A 20,084-nucleotide genomic window follows, 5' to 3' on the forward strand; every position below is an offset into this window, starting at 1 on the left:
TTAGAGAAAATTTTATATATGGATGTCGTTTTTTTAAAAAAAATTTACAACTGAAAGTGAAAAATGTCTTTTTTTTTGCAAAAATTTCGGTAAATTTCGATTAATAACAAAAAAAGTAAAAATGTCAGCAGGAATGAAATACCACCAAATGAAAGCTCTATTAGTGAGAAGAAAAGGAGGTAAAATTCATTTGGGTGGTAAGTTGCATGACCGAGCAATAAACGGTGAAAGTAGTGTAGGTCAGAAGTGTAAAAAGTGGCCTGGTCTTTCAGGGTGTTTAAGCACTGGGGGCTGAGGTGGTTAAAGGGCTTCTACCACCAAAAATACTGTGATGTAGCTGACTGATATAGCGATGCGGTAATGTCAGCACTACATAACAGTATGTTTCTAACATTAGTCCCTGCAGCCGTTTTTGTTAAATAAGCACTTTTATAATATGCTAATGAGCCTCTAGGTGCTATGTGGGCGTAAAATCAGCACCTAGAGGCTCCGTCCACTCACGCTGTATCCCGCCCAGGTCCCCTGTTCTGCCCGCCCCGCTCCTCTTGATTGCCCTTCAGCTGCAGGCTCCCGCCCGCGCACCGCCTCTCTTTAGCGCCCCCTCTCCCTCTACCTGCGGTACTGCAGTTTACAAACACTTCCGCGCGCTGAGCGGAAAGGAAATGGCAGAGAAACGTCACGTGACAGCTGGGGGAACACGTGACTCTTTCATCCCAGACTCTGCCATCCTCTCGCGTCCAGTAACTCTGTTCTAGGTTCTTACCAGTGGCGGGCAGGCGGCCGGGGACTGTCTCCTGTGCGGTCAGAGATGCGGCTGAACTGAAGACAGTCGTAAAGCGCGTTGCTGCAAGTTTTGGCGGTACGGACCGGTGCCGGACGTGCGGGTCTTCGCTGACTTTGCTTGCACCTCTTGTAGAAATAATGTGGATATCTGGAACCCATGTCGCACATCTATGAAGAGAGGCAGACGATGATCGCAGCAGGGGATTTGCAGGAGTTTGTTCCTTTTGGCCGTGACCACAGCAAGCAGCACCCCAATGCCCTGAACCTCCAGCTCCGGCAGCTGCAGCCCGCCTCCGAGCTCTGGTCCTCCGACGGGGCCGCGGGCCTGGTGGGCTCCCTGCGGGAAGTAACGATCCATGAGAAGCACAAGGTACCCGAGATAAGCGGTGCCAGTGGTGTGTGTGACGGCTGCGCATCCCTGGGGGCTGTCACTGCGCAAACCCACAGCATCCTAGGGATCCACACAGGCGAGGGGTACCTGTGTTATAGTCCCTTATTCCCATCACATACAATGGGGGCATAGCGCTAGGATATGCCCCCATTGTCTGATAGGTGCGGGTCCCACTTCTGGAACCCGCACCTACAAGGAGAAAGGAGCTGAGAAAGTTGAGGAGGGTGCACCGCGCATGCGCTGCCGTCCTCCATTCATTTCTGTGGAGCTGCCGAAAATAGCCGAGCCGTCGGCCCTATAGAAATGAATGGGAGTGGTGGTCGCGCATGCGCAGTGCGCTCCCATTCAATTCAATGGGAGCTGCGCCTGGTGGTAGACGGACCCGGGGTCCTCCAGCCACAGCTCTCCCTGGCTCCGTTCTCCTTGTAGGTGTGGGTCCCAGAGGTGGGACCCGCACCTATTGGACAATGGGGGCGTATCCTAGCGATATTCCCCCCATTGTCTAAGACGAGACAACCCCTTTTAAAGGAATATTCTCTCCTCCTACATTAAGGCCCCTTTCACACAAGTGAGTTTTCAGCGCGGGTACGACGCGTGAAGTGAACACATAGCACCCGCACTGAATCCTGACCCAAACATTTCAATGGGTCTGTTCACTCATCAGTTCTGCGTTGCGTGAGAATCGCAGCATGTTCTATATTCTAGAAGTGAATGGGGCTTCAGTGAAAAGCGCATTGCATCTGCAAGCAAGTCCCGGATGCAATGCGCTTTTCACTGATGGTTGCTAGGAGATGTTGTTTGTAAACCTTCATGTTTTTTTTATCACAAGCGTGAAAAACGCATAAAAACTGATTGCACCCGTGTGGAAAGAAACTGTACGCAATCGTAGACAAAACTGACTGAAATTGCAAAATGGTGCGAGTTTCATTGAACGCATCCGGAGCCAATCCGTATCGTTCGTGTGAAAGAGGCCTAAGGCTACATTCACACAACGTTCCTTTGACGGCCGTCACATTTCATTCTATGGGGCTAGTGAATAGCAGCCTTCGTAATATAGGACGTGTCCTCTATTTGTCAGTTTTCATAGCCAGACCGACCCTATTGACATCAGTGCGACAGCCTGTCCCCACTCCTGACATGTCTGTTTTACTAGCTCCCTGTATTCCCCGTGTAATAACAATTCTGAAGCATCTCTTCTTATGGCTCTAAGTTGTGCCATTCCTTTATTATTTGCACTAGAACTTATGAATGAATTGCTATTAGCCTTCAGTAAGGGTACAGAGGGGTGTTACCTAGTAGGGGGGGGTGTACCTGCACAGTCTGAAAATGGCAGCACTGATTGGAGTCAGTCTGTGCAGAACCCCCCCCCCCCCCCCCCCCCCCCCCCCTTTTGTACCCTTACTGAAGGCTAATAGCAATTCATTCATAACTTCTAGTAGTAATAATAAAGGAATGGCACAACTAAGGCTACTTTCACACTGGCGTTTTGGTTTCCGTTTCTGAGATCCGTTCAGGGTTCTCACAAGCGGTCCAAAACGGATCAGTTTTGCCCTAATGCATTCTGAATGGAAAAGGATCCGCTCAGAATGCATCAGTTTGCCTCCGTTCAGTCTCCATTCCGCTCTGGAGACGGACACCAAAACACTGCCTGCAGCGTTTTGGTGTCCATCTGACGAAACTGAGCCAAACGGATCCGTCCTGGGACACAATGTAAGTCAATGAGGACGGATCCGTTTTCTCTGACACAATCTGGCACCATAGAAAATGGATCCGTCCTCCATTGACTTTCAATGGTGTTCAAGACGGATCCGTCTTGGCTATGTTACAGATAATACAAACAGATCCGTTCTGAACGGATGCAGACGTTTGTATTATCTGAACAGATCTGTCTGTGCAGATCCATGACGGAGCCGCACCAAACGTGAGTGTAAAAGTAGCCATAGAGACATAAGAATAGATGCTCCAGAATTGTTATTACATGGGGAGTGCATGAAACTATTAAAACAGGCATGTCAGGAGTGGGGACAGGTCCTCTTTAACGGCTGTTAAAAGATGGGCGCAATATGCCCACTATGTGGGGCATTATGACTGCTGGGAGCCACTATGGGGGGCATTATGACTGCTGGGAGCCACTATGGGGGGCATTATGACTGCTGGGAGCCACTATGGGGGGCATTATGACTGCTGGGAGCCACTATGGGGGGCATTATGACTGCTGGGAGCCACTATGGGGGGCATTATGACTGCTGGGAGCCACTATGGGGGGCATTATGACTGCTGGGGGGCATTATGACTGCTGGGGGCCACTTGGGGGGGGGGGTCATTATTTCTTCTGGGGGCTTACTATAGGGGACATTACTTCTGGAGGCCACTGTGGGGGGGGCATTATTACTTCTGGGGGCCCACTATAGGGGACATTATTACTTCTGGAGGCCACTGTGGGGGGGGGGGTCATTATTACTTCTGGGGGGCCCACTATAGGGGACATTACTTCTGGAGGCCACTGTGGGGGGGGGGGGGGGGTCATTATTACTGCTGGATTACTACAGTGGGAGTCTGACACCCGGGACCCCTGTCGATCAGCTGTTTGAGAAGGCTTCGGCACTCCTGTAAGAGCTTCGGCTCCATTCGATGGAGGTAAACATAGAGCGCGTCTGCATGAAGACCCACAGCAGAAACCGCAGCGTTTTCTGATGTGCGATATGTGGAGGAGGTCCTTGCAGATAAAATCCCATGTGTGAACCTACCCTAAGAAGGAAATGTCACCAGGCTCTGTACACTCTGATCTCCTAGGACAGGGTTATGTGCGGTGCCCCTCTGCACTACAGTGAAATGCCAAGATTTTTTTTCTCCAGAATGTGACAGAATAAAACCTGTGTGAAATGAGGGGCACCCAGGGGTGCAGCGTTGCGGTGATGCAGTTGTGTAGCCTGACTTTTCTTACTCTGGTCCTCAGGAAAGCTGGCAGCTGCGGAGGGGTGTTGGTGACCCCAGTGAAGACGTGGAGTATGATGAAGAGCTCTATGTTGCTGGAAACATGGTCATTTGGAGCAAAGGAAGTAAAATCCACGCGTCTGCAGTGTATAAAGCCTTCACCGTAGACAGCCCGGTTGTCCAGGTACTTCACAATGAGATTATTTCTTCATGTTGGTCATTGTGGGTTCTGACTAGATGTCCATAAAACCACTCTAGGTCTCTGCTCGCTTCCTCCACATCGGTTGCTTTGTAGTAGGTTTTTGTTCCAAAATTAAAATTTGGTCTGAAAGGAGCCGTTTTTGACAAAGCCCATATCATCAAAAAAAAATGTACCAGGACCTCTGTGGTCAGGTGACCTAATGTCACAGAAGTAACCCGCCACCATGCCTGTCCTGGAAGGGTATGGGTTTTATTGTAAGTATTCTCGCAGTTATGTTGTCAGTGTGTTCCTTTTAGGGTATGTTCACAAGTAGCATACATCTTGACTTTTCTGCTGCGTGTCTAAGGCCTCATGCACACGACAATCTTTGTCGGACCTGCTCGTAACGTACATTCTGGCTGTGCCCTAAATGTGATCAGTTCTTCTCAAACACAGAGACCTGTAAGTGGTGCGGATCAGTGCCTGGTGACCAGCATGGGGCACTGTCTGCCATCTGGTTTCAGAAGGGTGGGAGCGGCAGTGGGCTCTAATTGAACAAATGAAAACTGCACTGTTTAGTCAGTCTGCATTGTTAACCCCTTCAGTACCGATACACTTTTCACCTTAAATCCCTGGACGTTTTTTTGCCAATCTGACATGTCACTTTATGTGGTAATAACTCTGGAACGCTTTTACTTATCCAAGCCATTCAGAGATTGTTTTCTCGTGACAGGCATAAACTTCAGTCAATATATTTCACCTTTTATTTATGAAAAAATCCCAAATTTACCAAAAATTTTGAAAAATTCGCAATTTAAAAAATTTCTATTTCTCTGCATTTAAAATCGTGATACCTCATAAAATATTTATTACTTAACATTCCCCATATGTCTACTTTATGTTGGCATTAGGGTTGTTTCGATACAAAAATTTTGTTTCGGTTTTGATACCATAAAAAAGCATTGCGATACTCGATCCCACGCAAAAAAAAAACACCAAAAAAAGCTGCGTGCATTGGGCATTTTATGGAATGTCCGGCCCATAATCAAACAGTCTAATCTATCCTATTTTTTGGGGGGACAAGGTGACTAATAAAAATGGCGAATCATGCAGTTTTTTTTTTTTTTCTGCTACAGCATTCACCGCATAGGAGATTTTTTTTTTATATTTTAACCCCTTCACTACTGAACTACCTTTAAATCCCAGGCCGATTTTTGCAAATCTGACACGTCACTTTACTTATCCAGGCCATTCTGAGACAGTTTTCTCGTCACATATTGTACTTCATGACGGTGGTAAAATTGAGTCAAAAAAATGTCATTTTTATTTATAAAAAATAACAAATTTACAAAAAATTTTGAAAAATTAGCAAATTTACAAATTTCCATTTCTCTAATTTTATAATGGATAGCAATAACTCCAAAAATAGTTATTACTTTACATTCCCCATATGTCTACTTCATGTTTGGATAATTTTGTGAATGCCATTTTATTTTTTGGGGACATTACAAGGCTTAGAAGTTTAGAAGCAAATCTTGAAATTTTTCAGAAAATTTCTAAAACCCACTTTTTAAGGACCATTTCAGGTCTGAAGTCACTTTGTGAGGCTTACGTGATAGAAACCACCCAAAAATGACACCATTTTAGAAACTGCACCCCTCAAGGTATTCAAAACTGATTTTACAAACTTTGTTAACCCTCTAGGTGTTCTACAAGAATGAATGGAAAATGGAGAGGAAATTTCAGAATTTCACTATTGGCAGATTTTCCATTTTAATCAATTTCTTTTCTGCTAACAAAGCAAGGGTTAATAGCCAAACAAAACTCAATATTTTTTGCCCTGATTCTGTAACAGAAACACCCCATATGTGGTCGTAAACTGCTGTATGGGCACACAACAGGGCGCAGATGAAAAGGAACGCCATATGGTTTATAGAAGGCAGATTTTGCGGGCTAGTTTTTTGACACCATGTCCCATTTGAAGACCCCCTGATGCACCCCTAGAGTAGAAACTCCCAAAAAAAGACCCCATTCTGGAAACTACGGGATAAGGCCTCATGCATACGACAGTGTTAACTGCCGCTGATTGCAGCTTCCTGTCATAGAGGCTGGGTGACGGCTATGTGATTCTGCTGCCCGCACCCAGCCTCCAGTAGTAAACGTTAATTATCATTGGTGGCACAGTACACCCTCCCCTCCTCCGCCCCTCTCTCTCCTCATTGGTGGCAGCGACGGCACAGGGGGAGGGAGAGAGTGACTCCTTCTCCCCTGTGCTGCTGAGGGAACATGGCGCTCGCTGATAGCCGTGCGCTCTATGCTATGTCATACTAGACTGCGCAGTAGCACATCCTAGTATCGAAAAATGTCAAATCGAGGTCGATACCGGACAAAAGTATCGAAAATTCAATACCCGAAACGACCCTAGTTGGCATCATTTTGTAAATGTCATTTTTATTTTTTTGCACATTAGAAGGCTTAGAAGCAATTTTTCAAATTTTCAACAAAATTTCCCAAACCGTTTTTTTAAGAACCAGTTCAGTTATAAAGCGATTTTAGAAACTACACCCCTCAAATTATTTAAAACTGATGTTACAAACTTTAACCCTTGAGGTGTTCCACAAGAATTAAAGGAAAATGGAGGTGAAAATTTCACTTTATTGGTAGATTTTTTTTTAATTTTTATGTTTAATCATTTTTTTTTGTTGCAATGCAGCAAGGGTTAACAGCAAAATTAACCTCAGTATGCATTACAGAAATGCCCCATATGTGGCGGTAAACTGATTTATGGGCACATGGCAGTGGTCAGAAGGAAAGGAGTGCCATATGGATTTTGGATTTTAAATCAGGTTTGTATAATTTTGTATTAGGTCATGTGCATTCTTGCTGACAGGTCCCCTGTAACTAGACTATATATGTGCGTATATTGTATGGAGAGTGAGACTTCACCAGTAGACCACCACTTTACACCAGGTTTCTTGTGATAGATTTCTCAATCACATTCTGTGCACATTGACGGTCTCTGTCTTTGAGAGACTCATTGTCATTTTAGGTGTTTTTTAGGCCTCTTTCACACAAGTGGGTTTTCTGTCTGGATGTGATGTGTGTAGCGCAGGCGTAGCATCTCGACTGAATCCTGGTCCATTCATTTCATTATCTTACATCATTTTTGCATTTTCTATATTGTTCATTTCCAGGACGTCCCTTCATGACAGTACCCACTGGAGGATGTCCTATTGGAAATCTGTAGGGACAGGAAGCGTGAAAAGGTTAAAAGGCCCCTCCCCTACCCTCCCACCAGTGTTCTTCCTGTCCCTACAGGGATAGGAGCAGTGAGAAGGGATCCCTGCTACTAGTAGGGAACAGCACTAGGCCAGGCTGGTCGGGGGGCTCATGCCTCTCCTCTTCAGCCTCCGTTGCGGCCTAAAGCCAGCACCCCTCGGGGAAGGGGTCCCCTAGCTTTCCGGGTACCTTTTTTCTGCTGCACGCCGCGGTACCAGGGCGCTGTTGCGGCTTCTCCGATGGAGCTCTGCTCACAGCAGCGGCTCCGTCCTCCTCGGATGACGCGTTCTACGTCACTTTCTGTGCGACCCGGAAGTAACGTGTCCAGGATAGCGGCGCGCATTCATGCTGGAGGCCTCAGCCGGAGGCTTCGCATGTGGGGTCGACTCCTCTTAGGAAGAGTCCCCCCGGAAGAGGAGGCGGATCCGGGCGGCGATGAGGGAAGGGCCAGTAAGGTAAGATCCTTTAAAAAAAACGCTGTGATGTGTGCTCCAGGCGGTACATCATGGAGGCCCAGGGTTTGAGCAGGCTAGATGCGGTAGCTGACCCCCTCATCCAGAATACTGTAAGTAGTATCCTGCTGGTTAGGTCAAAACTCCTTTTGGACCAGTTTTACATCTCCTTCTCCCCCTATTAAGGTGGAAAAGGAGACGGGACATAAACCACATGGAGACTCCAGGAAAAAAGCTAGGAAATGTGCTACGTGCACTAAGAAGCTTTCTGAGTCGTATAAGAAGGCCCTCTGCACGGATTGCTTGGCAAAAATCCTGAAGGAGGAACAACCATCCTTTCTGGAAGAGCTGAGAACCATTGTCAGAGAGGAAGTACAGGCGGCAGGAATGAGTCAGCCCCCTTCCCTTCCAGTTCCCTCTTCCCCTCCGTCCAAGCGTGCCAGAGTACACTTGGTATCAGAGTCGGAGGAGGAAACCGGGTATCCTTCGGACGAATTGGAGGAGGAGATCCCCCCTTCTGTGTCAGAGGAACCCAAGAGATTTCCTCAGAACATCTTGACTCGCTCCTAACAGCAGTGAGGCAGACCATGGCGGATGAGGAGGAGGAGCCGAAACGTTCAGTACAGGACGAGATGTTCGGCGGATTAAGGGCCAGGAAAAGAAAGCTTTTCCCGGTGAATACGTATTTACAGGATCTTATCAAAGATGAATGGGAAGAGGGCGACAAAAAGCTCTATGTACCCAGAGAATTTAAAAGCAGGCTGGCTTTCAACCCGGAGGAAACAAAACTTTGGGATGAGATTCCAAAAGTCGACATCCAGGTAGCCAAAGTGGTGAAGAAGACGTCCATACCATTCGAGGATTCCTCACAGTTAAAGGACCCCATGGATCGGAAGATGGATGGTCTTCTGAAGAAAGCCTGGGAATCTTCGGCAGTTACTATTAATGCTAATATTGCAGCAACCTCGGTAGCTCGCGCCATGTGCCTATGGCTAGAGCAACTGGAAGAGCATCTCAAAATGAAAACTTCCAGGGAGGAAATACTTGAGTCCTTACCTTTACTAGAAATTGCAGCGTCCTTCATGGCAGACGCTTCGGCAGAGTCTATTCGTTTCACAGCCAGAAATGACGCCCTTACAAACACAGCAAGACTGGCCCTCTTGCTCAAATCCTGGACGGGAGACGTTGCCTCAAAAAATAAACTATGTGCAATCCCCTTTACCGGAGCATACCTTTTTGGCCAGGTCCTCGATTCCATTTTGGAAAGTGCAGCGGACAAAAAGAAGGGGTTTCCAGAAGAAAAGGCAAAGAAACCAGTACAGCCCTTTCGTAAAACCTCTAGGCAGTTTACATCCTCAGAGAGAGGAAAAGGTAAAACTGGTAGATGGAGCTACCCTAAAGGAGGGAGAGGTAGGGGGTTTCCTCTTCAATCCTAACTCAGGCCCAAGCAAGCAATGACATCAGGCCAGTAGGGGGCAGGCTCCGCTTGTTTTGGGAATCCTGGACTCGGGTTACCCAAAATCAGTGGATCCTCAATTCCATCCGAGAAGGGGTAAAATTAGAATTTCGCGGTCCTCCCCCGAAAAGATTCCTAATCACCAAATTCCATTCGGTGGGGCAACAAAATCAGTTAGGTCTGGACTTACAGAAGCTTCTAAAATTAAATGCTATAGTCCAGGTTCCGGAAGATCAAAAGTACTTGGGTCACTATTCAAGTCTCTTTCTAATAAAAAAAAACGGATGGATCTTACAGGACAATTATCAACCTGAAGTCCCTGAACAAGTCAGTAGCCTATCACAAGTTCAAGATGGAATCCATAAGATCAGCAATCCCGTTAATTTCAGTTGGAGATCTACTATGTACCATGGACCTGAAGGATGCGTATTATCACATCCCGATTCATCCTCTACACCAGAAATATCTCAGGTTTGCAGTCATCCAGGAGGGGACTCTCCTTTATTATCAGTTCCAGTGTCTCCCCTTTGGAATTTCGTCGGCCCCTCGCATTTTTACAAAGGTCATCACGGAGGTAGTGGCGTATCTGAGAGAACAGCAGATAAGGATTGTTCCATACCTCGACGATTTTCTCCTAATAGCAGACACCAAACTGAACCTCGAGAGCAGCATCCATCAGACCATAGCCCTTTTCAAGGATCTCGGCTGGATAATAAATTACCCCAAATCCGACCTAGTACCAAGCACCAGAAAACAATTCCTGGGAGTTCTCTTGGACACAAGAAATCAATTTTCCTTCCTTCCAGAGTCCAAGCAGGAGATAATAAGGGGGAAGATAGTGTCGTTCCAAAAAAGGAAGGTCCATACTCTAAGAGAGGCAATGAAGATTCTGGGCCTGATGACATCATGTATATCAGTGATCCCGTGGGCTCAGTTTCATTCCAGGATCCTACAGTCCGCAATCCTGACATCATGGGACAGGGATCATCATTCCCTAGACTCAAAGATAGCGCTTACAAAACGGTGTCTAAATTCCCTTTCCTGGTGGACCAACCCCGAAAATCTAAGGAAGGGGGTGGCCTGGAACCCGTCTCCATCCATAGTCATCACCACGGATGCAAGCCAGTGGGGCTGGGGTGCTCATCTGAAGGATCATGTCTTCCAGGGCAGATGGTCCAGCCTGGACAGCCACAGGTCCTCAAATTACAGGGAATTGAAGGTGGTATGGAAGACTCTAAAATCGGCCGAATACATTCTCTCCAACCACCACATCAGAATTCTGTCAGACAACATGACAACGGTGTGTTACCTGAAGCGGTAGGGTGGAACCAGAAACCCTCATCTTCAGGTCTTGTCAGAATTTTTTTTTCACTGGGCAGAGAGGAAGATCCTCTCAGTGACGGCCGTTCACCTAAAGGGAGCAGAAAACTCTGCGGCAGACTTTCTAAGCAGACACTCGACGCAGGCGAATGGTGCCTAAACCGGGAGGTTTTCCTTCAGATCTGCCACCATTGGGGGTTCCCACAGATAGACCTATTTGCTTCCAGGAGGAACACCCAAGTGAATCAGTTCTTCTCTCTGAACCCCAGAGACAATCCGCTAGGGGTAGACTCCTTATCCCAGGATTGGGACATAAACCTGGCATATGCCTTCCCTCCATTTCCCTTGATTCCATTGGTCCTGAAGAAGCTAAAGGCTTGCTCAGCGACCCTTATTCTGATAGCCCCGGCTGGCCGAAGAGAGCCTGGTTTCCGCTGTTGAAGGATTTACTCCTAGAAGATCCAATAACCCTTCCAGGAAGGAAGGACCTTCTCGTACAGGGGCCCCTGGAACACCCGAACCTCGAGAAACTAAAACTAACAGCCTGGATCCTGAAAGGCAGATCCTGAGAAGTAAAGGCCTGTCAGATAAGGTAATTTCAACCTTGCAGCAGAGCCGCAAACCTGTAACCTCAGCTATATACTTAAAGATATGGAGGAGGTTTACATCATGGCTCTCAGACACTCATCCAGGGATCTCTGTCCCGTCTATAGGCTGCATTCTGGACTTCTTACAGGCAGGTTTTGATTTGGGCCTAAAACCCAGTACCCTTAAAGTCCAGATTTCGGCTTTGAGTAGTTTTCTTGATACCCCTCTGGCAGACCACAGGTGGATTAGAAGATTTGTTAAATCAATTTCCAGGTTGAGACCTACTATTAGGCAGACTGTCCCCCCATGGGACTTAACCCCTTAAGGACTCAGCCCTATTTCACCTTAAGGACTTGGCCATTTTTTGCAAATCTGACCAGTGTCACTTTAAGTGCTGATAACTTTAAAACGCTTTGACTTATCCAGGCCGTTCTGAGATTGTTTTTTCGTCACATATTGTACTTCATGACACTGCTAAAATTGGGTCAAAAAAGTAAATTTTTTTGCATAAAAAAATACCATATTTACCAAAAATTTTGAAAAATTTGCAAAATTTCAAAGTTTCAGTTTCTCTACTTCTGTAATACATAGTAATACCCCCAAAAATTTTGATGACTTTACATTCCCCATATGTCTACTTCATGTTTGTAGCATTTTGGGATTGATATTTTATTTTTTGGGGATGTTATAAGGCTTAGAAGTTTAGAAGCAAATCTTGAAATTTTTCAGAAATTTACAAAAAACAAATTTTTAGGGACCACTACAGGTCTGAAGTCACTTTGCGAGGCATACATAATAGAAACCGCCCAAAAATGACCCCATTCTATAAACTACACCCCTCAAGGTATTCAAAACTGATTTTACAAGCTTCGTTAACCCTTTAGGTATTGCACAAGAGTTATTGGCAAATGGGGATGAAATTTGAGAATTTCATTTTTTTGCCTAATTTTCCATTTTAACCCATTTTTTCCACTAACAAAGCAAGGGTTAACAGCTAAACAAGACTGTATCTTTATTGCCCTGACTCTGCCGTTTACAGAAACACCCCATATGTGGCCGTAAACTACTGTACGGGCACACAGTAGGGCGTAGAGGGAAAGGTGCGCCGTTTGGTTTTTGGAGGGCTGATTTTGCTGGACTGTTTTTTTGACACCATGTCCCATTTGAAGCCCCCTGATGCACCCCTAGAGTAGAAACTCCATAAAAGTGATCCCATCTAAGAAACTACACCCCTCAAGGTATTCAAAACTGATTTTACAAACTTTGTTAACCCTTTAGGTGTTGCACAAGAGTTATTGGCAAATGGGGATGAAATTTGAGAATTTCATTTTTTTGCCTAATTTTCCATTTTAACCCATTTTTTCCACTAACAAAGCAAGGGTTAACAGCCAAACAAGACTGTATCTTTATTGCCCTGACTCTGCCGTTTACAGAAACACCCCATATGTGGCCGTAAACTACTGTACGGCCACACAGCGGGGCGTAGAGTGAAAGGTGCGCCGTTTGGTTTTTGGAAGCCAGATTTTGCTGGACTGTTTTTTTGACACCATGTCCCATTTGAAGCCCCCCCTGATGCACCCCTAGAGTAGAAACTCCATAAAAGTGACCCCATCTAAGAAACTACACCCCTCAAGGTATTCAAAACTGATTTTACAAACTTTGTTAACCCTTTAGGTGTTGCACAAGATTTAATGGAAAATAGAGATACAATTTCAAAATTTCACTTTTTTGGCAGATTTTCCATTTTAATATTTTTTTTCCAGTAACAAAGCAAGGGTTAACAGCCAAACAAAACTCATTATTTATGGCCCTGATTCTGTAGTTTACAGAAACACCTAATATGTGTTCGTAAACCGCTGTACGGGCACACGGCAGGGCGCAGAAGGAAAGGAATGCCATACGGTTTTTGGAAGGCAGGTTTTGCTGGACTGGTTTTTTTTGACACCATGTCCCATTTGAAGCCCCCCTGATGCACCCCTAGAGTGGAAACTCCAAAAAAGTGACCCCATTTTAGAAAGTACGGAATAAGGTGGCAGCTTTGTTGGTACTAGTTTAGGGTACATATGATTTTTGGTTGCTCTATATTACACTTTTTGTGCGGCAAGGTAACAAGAAATAGCTTTTTTGGCACTTTTTTTTTTTTTTTGTTATTTACAACATTCATCTGACAGGTTAGATCATGTGGTAATTTTATAGAGCAGGTTGTCACGGACGCGGTGATAACTAATATGTATACAATTTTTTTTATTTATATAAGTTTTATACAATAACTTCCTTTTTAAAACCAAAAAAAGTTTTAGTGTCTCCATAGTCTAAGAGCCATAGTTTTTTCAGTTTTTGGGCGATTATCTTGAGTAGGGTCTCATTTTTTGCGGGATGAGATGACGGTTTAATTGGCACTATTTTGGGGTGCATATGACTTTTTGATCGCTTGTTATTACACTTTTTGTGACGTAAGATGACAAAAAATGGCTTTTTTTACACCGTTTTTATTTTTTATTTTTTACGGTGGTCACCTGAGGGGTTAGATCATGTGATATTCTTATAGAGCCGGTTGATACGGACGCGGCGATACCTAATATGTATACTTTATTTTTATTTATGTAAGTTTTACACAATGATTTCATTTTTGAAACAAAAAAAATCATGTTTTAGTGTTTCTTTAGTCTGAGAGCCATAGTTTTTTCAGTTTTTGGGCGATTATCTTGGGTAGGGTATGATTTTTGCGGGATGAGATGACGGTTTGATTGGTACTATTTTGGCGTACATATGACTTTTTTGATCACTTTTATTACCTTTTTTGGGAAGTAAGGTGGGCAAAATTTTAATTTTCTCATAGTTTTTATTTTTTTATTTTTATGGCGTTCACCGTGCGGGGAAAGTAACATGACCGTTTTATAGATCAGGTCGTTACGGACGCGGCGATACCTAATATGTGTAGTGTATTTAATTTTTTTAATTTTTATTCAGTGATGAATGTTTTTTTTTTATCTTAACTTTTTTCACTTTTTTTCACTTTTTTTTTGACCCAGACCCACTTGGTTCTGGAAGATCCAGTGGGTCTGATGTCTGTATAATACAGTACAGAACAATATATATTGTTCTGTACTGTATTTTACTTACACTGAACAGATCTGTGCTTTTAGCACAGATCTGTTCAGCACCATGGACAGCAGGACGCCTGAGCAGGCGTCCTGTTGCCATGGGAACCCTCCCCGTCTGCTCAGAACTTCGCAGACGGGGAAGGGTAAGCACGGGGCTGAGGGGGGCTCTCTGGGGGCTCTCTCCCTCTCCATCGGGGGGCTGCAAAGGCACAGCAGCCCCCCGATGGAGAGGGAGGGAGCTCCCTGACCGACGACAGTTAACTTTTTCCATACAGCGGTCCGTACGGACCGCGGTATGGAAAGGGTTAAACGGCTGACATCTGCACAGATGTCAGCCGTTTATACCAGGGTGCCAGCAATGTGCTGGCACCCTGGTATAACCACTAGAAGCCAACGATCGTTCATGGGGAGGCGGGCGGGGGATCGCGATCCCGCCTGCCGCACCGCCCGCCTCCCGCAACGCCCCCACCGCATGCGACACCCCCCCCCCCCCCCCCCCCCACCACCCGCCGGCATAAAATCGTGCAGGGGTGCAGGGGGGGGTGAAAAATATAGATTATAGGCACTCAAAAGTTTCTGATCCCCGCGGTCAGGGACCGCGGGCATCAGAAACTGCAAAAAGCGCAGCAAACCGCAGGTCTGAATTGACCTGCGGTTTGCTGCGATCGCCGACACGGGGGGGTCACATGACCCCCCCTGGCGTTGTCACAGGATGCCGGCTGAAGGATTTCAGCCGAAATCCCGTTCCGTTTAACCCCTCGGGCGCCGGAATACTGATTTCAAGTTAGGACGTACCGGTACGCCCTGAGTCCTTAAGGACTCGGGAAATAGGGCGTACCGATACGCCCTGCGTCCTTAAGGGGTTAAATATAGTCTTAGAGGGTCTTTGTGGTTCTCCCTTTGAACCTATTGACCAGTTATCGGATAAATTACTTTCCTTAAAAACTGTCTTTCTACTAGCCATTACCACAGCTCGTAGAATTGGTGAGATCCAGGCCCTCTCCATCAGGGAACCATTCTTGAAGATTCTGGATGACCGAGTCATTTTAAAATTAGATCAGTCCTTTTTACCAAAGGTGGTATCTCCGTTTCACAGGAACCAGGAAATAATCCTTCCCTCCTTTTGTGCCTCCCCCAAGAATGCGAAGGAAGAAAGATTCCACTGCCTAGACGTAAGAAGATCCATTCTCGCTTACCTTCAGAGGACGGCGCCGTGGAGAAGATCTCAGAACCTCTTTTTCATTTGGTGGAAGGAACAGAGGCAGCAAGGCCTCGAAACAGACTCTAGCCCGTTGGATCAGAGACTTGATTCGAGAGGCTTACATACAGAAAGGACTTACTTGCCCTTTATCTATAAGAGCCCACTCCACCAGAGCAGTGGCATCGTCATGGGCAGAAAAAGCAGATGCTTCAGTGGGGCAGATTTGCAGGGCCGCTACCTGGTCCAGTTTCTCTACATTTGTTAAGCATTATAGACTAGATTCTCTGGCCAACCAGGACCTAGCGTTCGGTCGTAAGGTCCTTCAGGCTGTGGTCCCCCCCCTAGTTATTTAGCTGGTAGTTCTCCAGTGGGTACTGTCATGGAGGGACGTCCTGGAAACTAAGGTTTAGTCTTACCGGTAAACGGTTTTCCAGGAGTCCGACATGACAGTACCCGTTATTTTCCCCCCCATATTTCTTTTCGATTATTGCCAGGGTCCTTAATTACCTTTCCAATGTGAGATTAACATGGAAGTTCAATAAATGGTTTGGATCCTATCTGGTGTAGTAATTGGAAAGAACACTGGTGGGAGGGTAGGGGAGGGGCCTTTTAACCTTTTCACGCTTCCTGTCCCTACAGATATCCAATAGGACATCCTCCAGTGGGTAAGACTAAACCTTAGTTTTTCACACAGCTCTGATTCCATAGAAGCGAACTAGGCTTGCTTGAAAATTGCAAGACATCCGGATGCAACCTGTTTTTCACTGGTGGTTGCAAGATGTAGATTGATATTTAGTTTTTCCTCATGTGCGTGAAAAACGCATGGAATCTGGATACAATCCGGACAGAAAAAAATGCACACACTGAAGGCAATTGCAGACAAAACTGACTGAACTTGCATGCAAAATCATCAGTTTTTCACATTTCACCACCACGACTGCAAGATATAGGAGATTGACCCCTGACCTCTGTAGGGGCAGGAAAATGGAGAAAGATTAAATTGTCCCTGCCCCCCCCCACCCACCCACTTCAGTGTTTTCCTGCCCCTATAGTGGCCAGGACAGAGAAAGGCCTCTCTGCCTGTCATGAGGTGAAGATGGATCCATAAGAATGAGTTATTTTATTTGACTGCAGGGTAGGCTCATCGGGGGCTGGGACCTCCCTTGGGTTAAAAATCCCCTGTGACTATTCCCCTGCTCTCGCCGGCAGTAACTTACCAAAGCTGAGCAGGGGGGGAATGCGGGCCTCGCATCTGTGAAGCGGATGCCTGTTCCCCGGCGCTATAGGGGCGTGCGCACCTTCCTCTCCCCTGGTGGGATGAGCAGGTGCAGGCCGGAGATCCCACGTGGTTGCGTCTGACGTCACTTCCGGTGGTGGGATGACGCAGTGGCATCCCTAAAGTACGATACACTGGAATGATACCACAGGTATAAATTGGCAGGGAAGCCATGGAGGATCCTGATCTGAGGTCTGATGATCGGTTTCTAAGGAGGTGCAATAATGGCCAAAAAAGAGCTATAAATGCATCTCATGTTTTAAGAAACTCCCTGAGCAATATACAAAAAAATTATGCAGAGAATGCATCTCATGTATTGTGAGAGAGGTACAACCGTCTGATGGAGGAATTAAAAACTATAATTCGTGACAAAGTTAAATCCTTCCTGGCTTCACTAAAAGAAACCAGTCCAGGTCCTCTTCCCCTTAAAATACAAAAGATGGCGGTCCCCTCTGACTCTCGGGACGTAATGGATGAGGCAGCGCCTTCTAGGCATTTCGACGACGACGTTCCCCTTTCGGAAGGGGGGGATTAGTGAGGATGCAAAAATTTTTTATTTTTCCTCCAAGCATATGGGGGATCTATTAAAAGTGGTTAGGGCCACTATGGGCATTGAGGAGGTCCAGAAGCCGCATTCCATACAGGAAGAGATGTTTGGGGGTTTAAAGGGTTATTCCCATCACGCTGTTTCATGCTTACCTGCTCCCGGTGCGTTGTCCACTTCCTGGTTTCGGCAGGGGGCGGGCTCCATCTTGATTGAAGTCTTCTCCCGGCCGGGTCGCGCGCTGGACTGAACGCGCACACTGTCACGCATGCGCCCTGGTGACTTCTTCCTGGCAAGTATTCTATACTGGCCAGGAAGAAATCACCATAGCGCATGCGCAGCGTTAGCGTGTGCTGTCGGGACTGCGCGCGGCCGGCCGGGAGAAAAGAAGTAGTAGTCTGTGCAGGCGCGGCCACCGCGATTCCGGAGAAGAGCCGTGGCCGTAACCAGGGGAGACGGAAGACAACAGTCAGGTAAGTATATGTTAATTTTCTTCTAAGGGGTGGGAATTAGTTAATTAAATATATTTAGAAAAATGATCACTGTTAAATCAATAACAGATTTAACAGTGATCATTAAGATGGGAATACCCCTTTAAGAACCAAACGCTCAAAGGTGTTCCCTATAAACGAAAATATTAAACTGATAGTCCTCGATGAGTGGTCTGATCCAGAGAAACGTCTTCGTATACTAAGAGACTTTAAAAATTGTCTCTTGTTTGATGCTCCGAATCCCCATTGTTTGATAATCTACCTAAAATAGATGTACAGGTAGCTAAGGTAAACAAAAAAACCTCCCTTCCATTTGAAGACTCTTCCCAGTTGCGAGATCCAATGGAAAGGAAAGCAGATAGTCTCCTGCGTAAATCCTGGGAAGCTGCCATGTACAGCGTTAAAACTAACATAGCTGCGACGTCTGTGGTGAGATCAATGTACTTGAGGGTCACTTAAAAAACAAAACACTGAGGGAGGAATTAATAGATTCGTTACCCCTTCTCAGATCAGCTACTGCCTTCCTGGCCGACGCTTCAGCGGAAACAGTTAGATTCTCTGCCAAAGACGCAGCGCACTCGCATACTGCTAGGAGGGCTTTATGGATGAAGTCATGGTCGGGTGACAAGGCCTCAAAAATGAAACTGTTCCATTGCTTTTTTTGGGAGAGTATGTCCTCGGTCCGTTTTTGGACAAAAATCCTGGAAAAAAGCGACGGATAAGAAAAAAGTTTTCCCGGGAGAAAAACCTCAGGAGAAATTTTTCTTTGTCCCTATGGAGGTCGAGATAGATCCTATAGGGAAATCGGGGATGTGGAGTTACCCAAAGGGCGGTCGAGGTAGGGGGTTCCTCCTTAATCCCCAGAACAAAGCTAGTGACAGGCAATGACTCCAGGATTGGGGGAAGACTGAGGAAGTTCTCCTCTCAGTGGAGGGGAATGACATCAAATCCCTGGCTACTAGACATAGTGGAGAATGGATATAAGATGGAGTTCTCCTCTCGTCCCCCAAGCAAATATGTCGTCACATCCCCATTTTCAAAATGTCTGCGACACTGGAATGGCGTCCTAGAGATGTTAAAACTGGGGGCAATTACACAGGTTCCCCCATCTCAAGAAAAGAAGGGGGTTCTACTTGACTCTTTTCTTAGTGGCCAAACCAGATGGGTCATTCAGAACAATAATAAATCTAAAAGGACTAAACAAAAATATTCTATACAGGAAGTTCAAGATGGAGTCTCTGGCATCCACAATCCAGTTAATAAAACAGAACGCGCTAATGTGCACAATCTATCTTAAAGACGCATATTACCATGTTCCAATTCGAGAACAGTCTCAAAAGTTCCTAAGATTCGCGCTAAAAAATCAAAAAGGGAAAATTTGTCTTTTACAGTTTACAGCCCTCTCATTTCGGCATTTCTCCGGCCCCCAGGGTTTTTACCAAAATAGTAGTGGAAATTGTAGCTCCTCTAAGGAAGCAAGGTCTAATAATACTAATACTAATAATAATAAGACGACTATCTAATACTGGCAGATTCCAAAAAACAGATGGAAAACGACCTATTTTACTTCCTAGCCTTACTAGAAGATCTGGGATGGATAGTAAATTTTTAAAAATCATGTCTTCTTCCTCAGATAAGTATTACATATTTGGGAATCTTCCTGGACTCAGAGATGCAGTCCTCGTTCCTTCCAAAAGAAAAAGCTACGGGCCTACGAGGGAAGCTGCAAAATTTAAAAAAAAATAATAATTCATGTTCTATCAGGGAGGCGATGAGCCTCTTGGGAGTATTAACATCATGCATAACTTCGGTCCCTTGGTCTTAGATCGACTTCAGAACTCTTCAGCTTTGGCTACTGAGGTGCTGGGACAGGAGACAGGTGTCCTTGGACCGAAAATTTCTGATCCCACAGCATGTAAAGTCATCACTCACATGGTGGACCCAGTCCGCAAATCTCGAAAAAGGAGTGGGTTGGTGGAAGACTCTGTTTATCTAAATTCAAACAGATGCCAGCAAAATAGGCTGGGGAGCAAACATAGGACATTTTTTTTCAGGGCCTTTGGCCAAGAGCCATGTCGGATAAT

At 45.8% G+C, this 20,084-nt stretch overlaps 1 protein-coding gene across 2 annotated transcripts in view; it reads left to right on the forward strand.

Annotated features, from left to right (window-relative positions):
• Nucleotides 1-698: 698 nt before the first annotated feature.
• Nucleotides 699-20,084, forward strand: part of ANAPC1 (anaphase promoting complex subunit 1) — a 205,101-nt gene continuing 185,715 nt past the window's right edge. For both annotated transcript variants that reach the window (XR_005778465.1, XM_040429462.1), the window contains exons 1-2: nt 699-1,153; nt 4,131-4,292. Coding sequence is in view for 1 of the 2 variants with exons in the window: in XM_040429462.1 (XP_040285396.1) it covers nt 941-1,153; nt 4,131-4,292 (375 nt within the window). In the remaining variant the exon portion in view is untranslated. The remainder of the gene's footprint in view (nt 1,154-4,130; nt 4,293-20,084) is intronic.

This window comes from Bufo bufo, chromosome 4, assembly GCF_905171765.1.
Source record: "Bufo bufo chromosome 4, aBufBuf1.1, whole genome shotgun sequence".
Classification (NCBI taxonomy): Eukaryota; Metazoa; Chordata; class Amphibia; order Anura; family Bufonidae; genus Bufo; species Bufo bufo.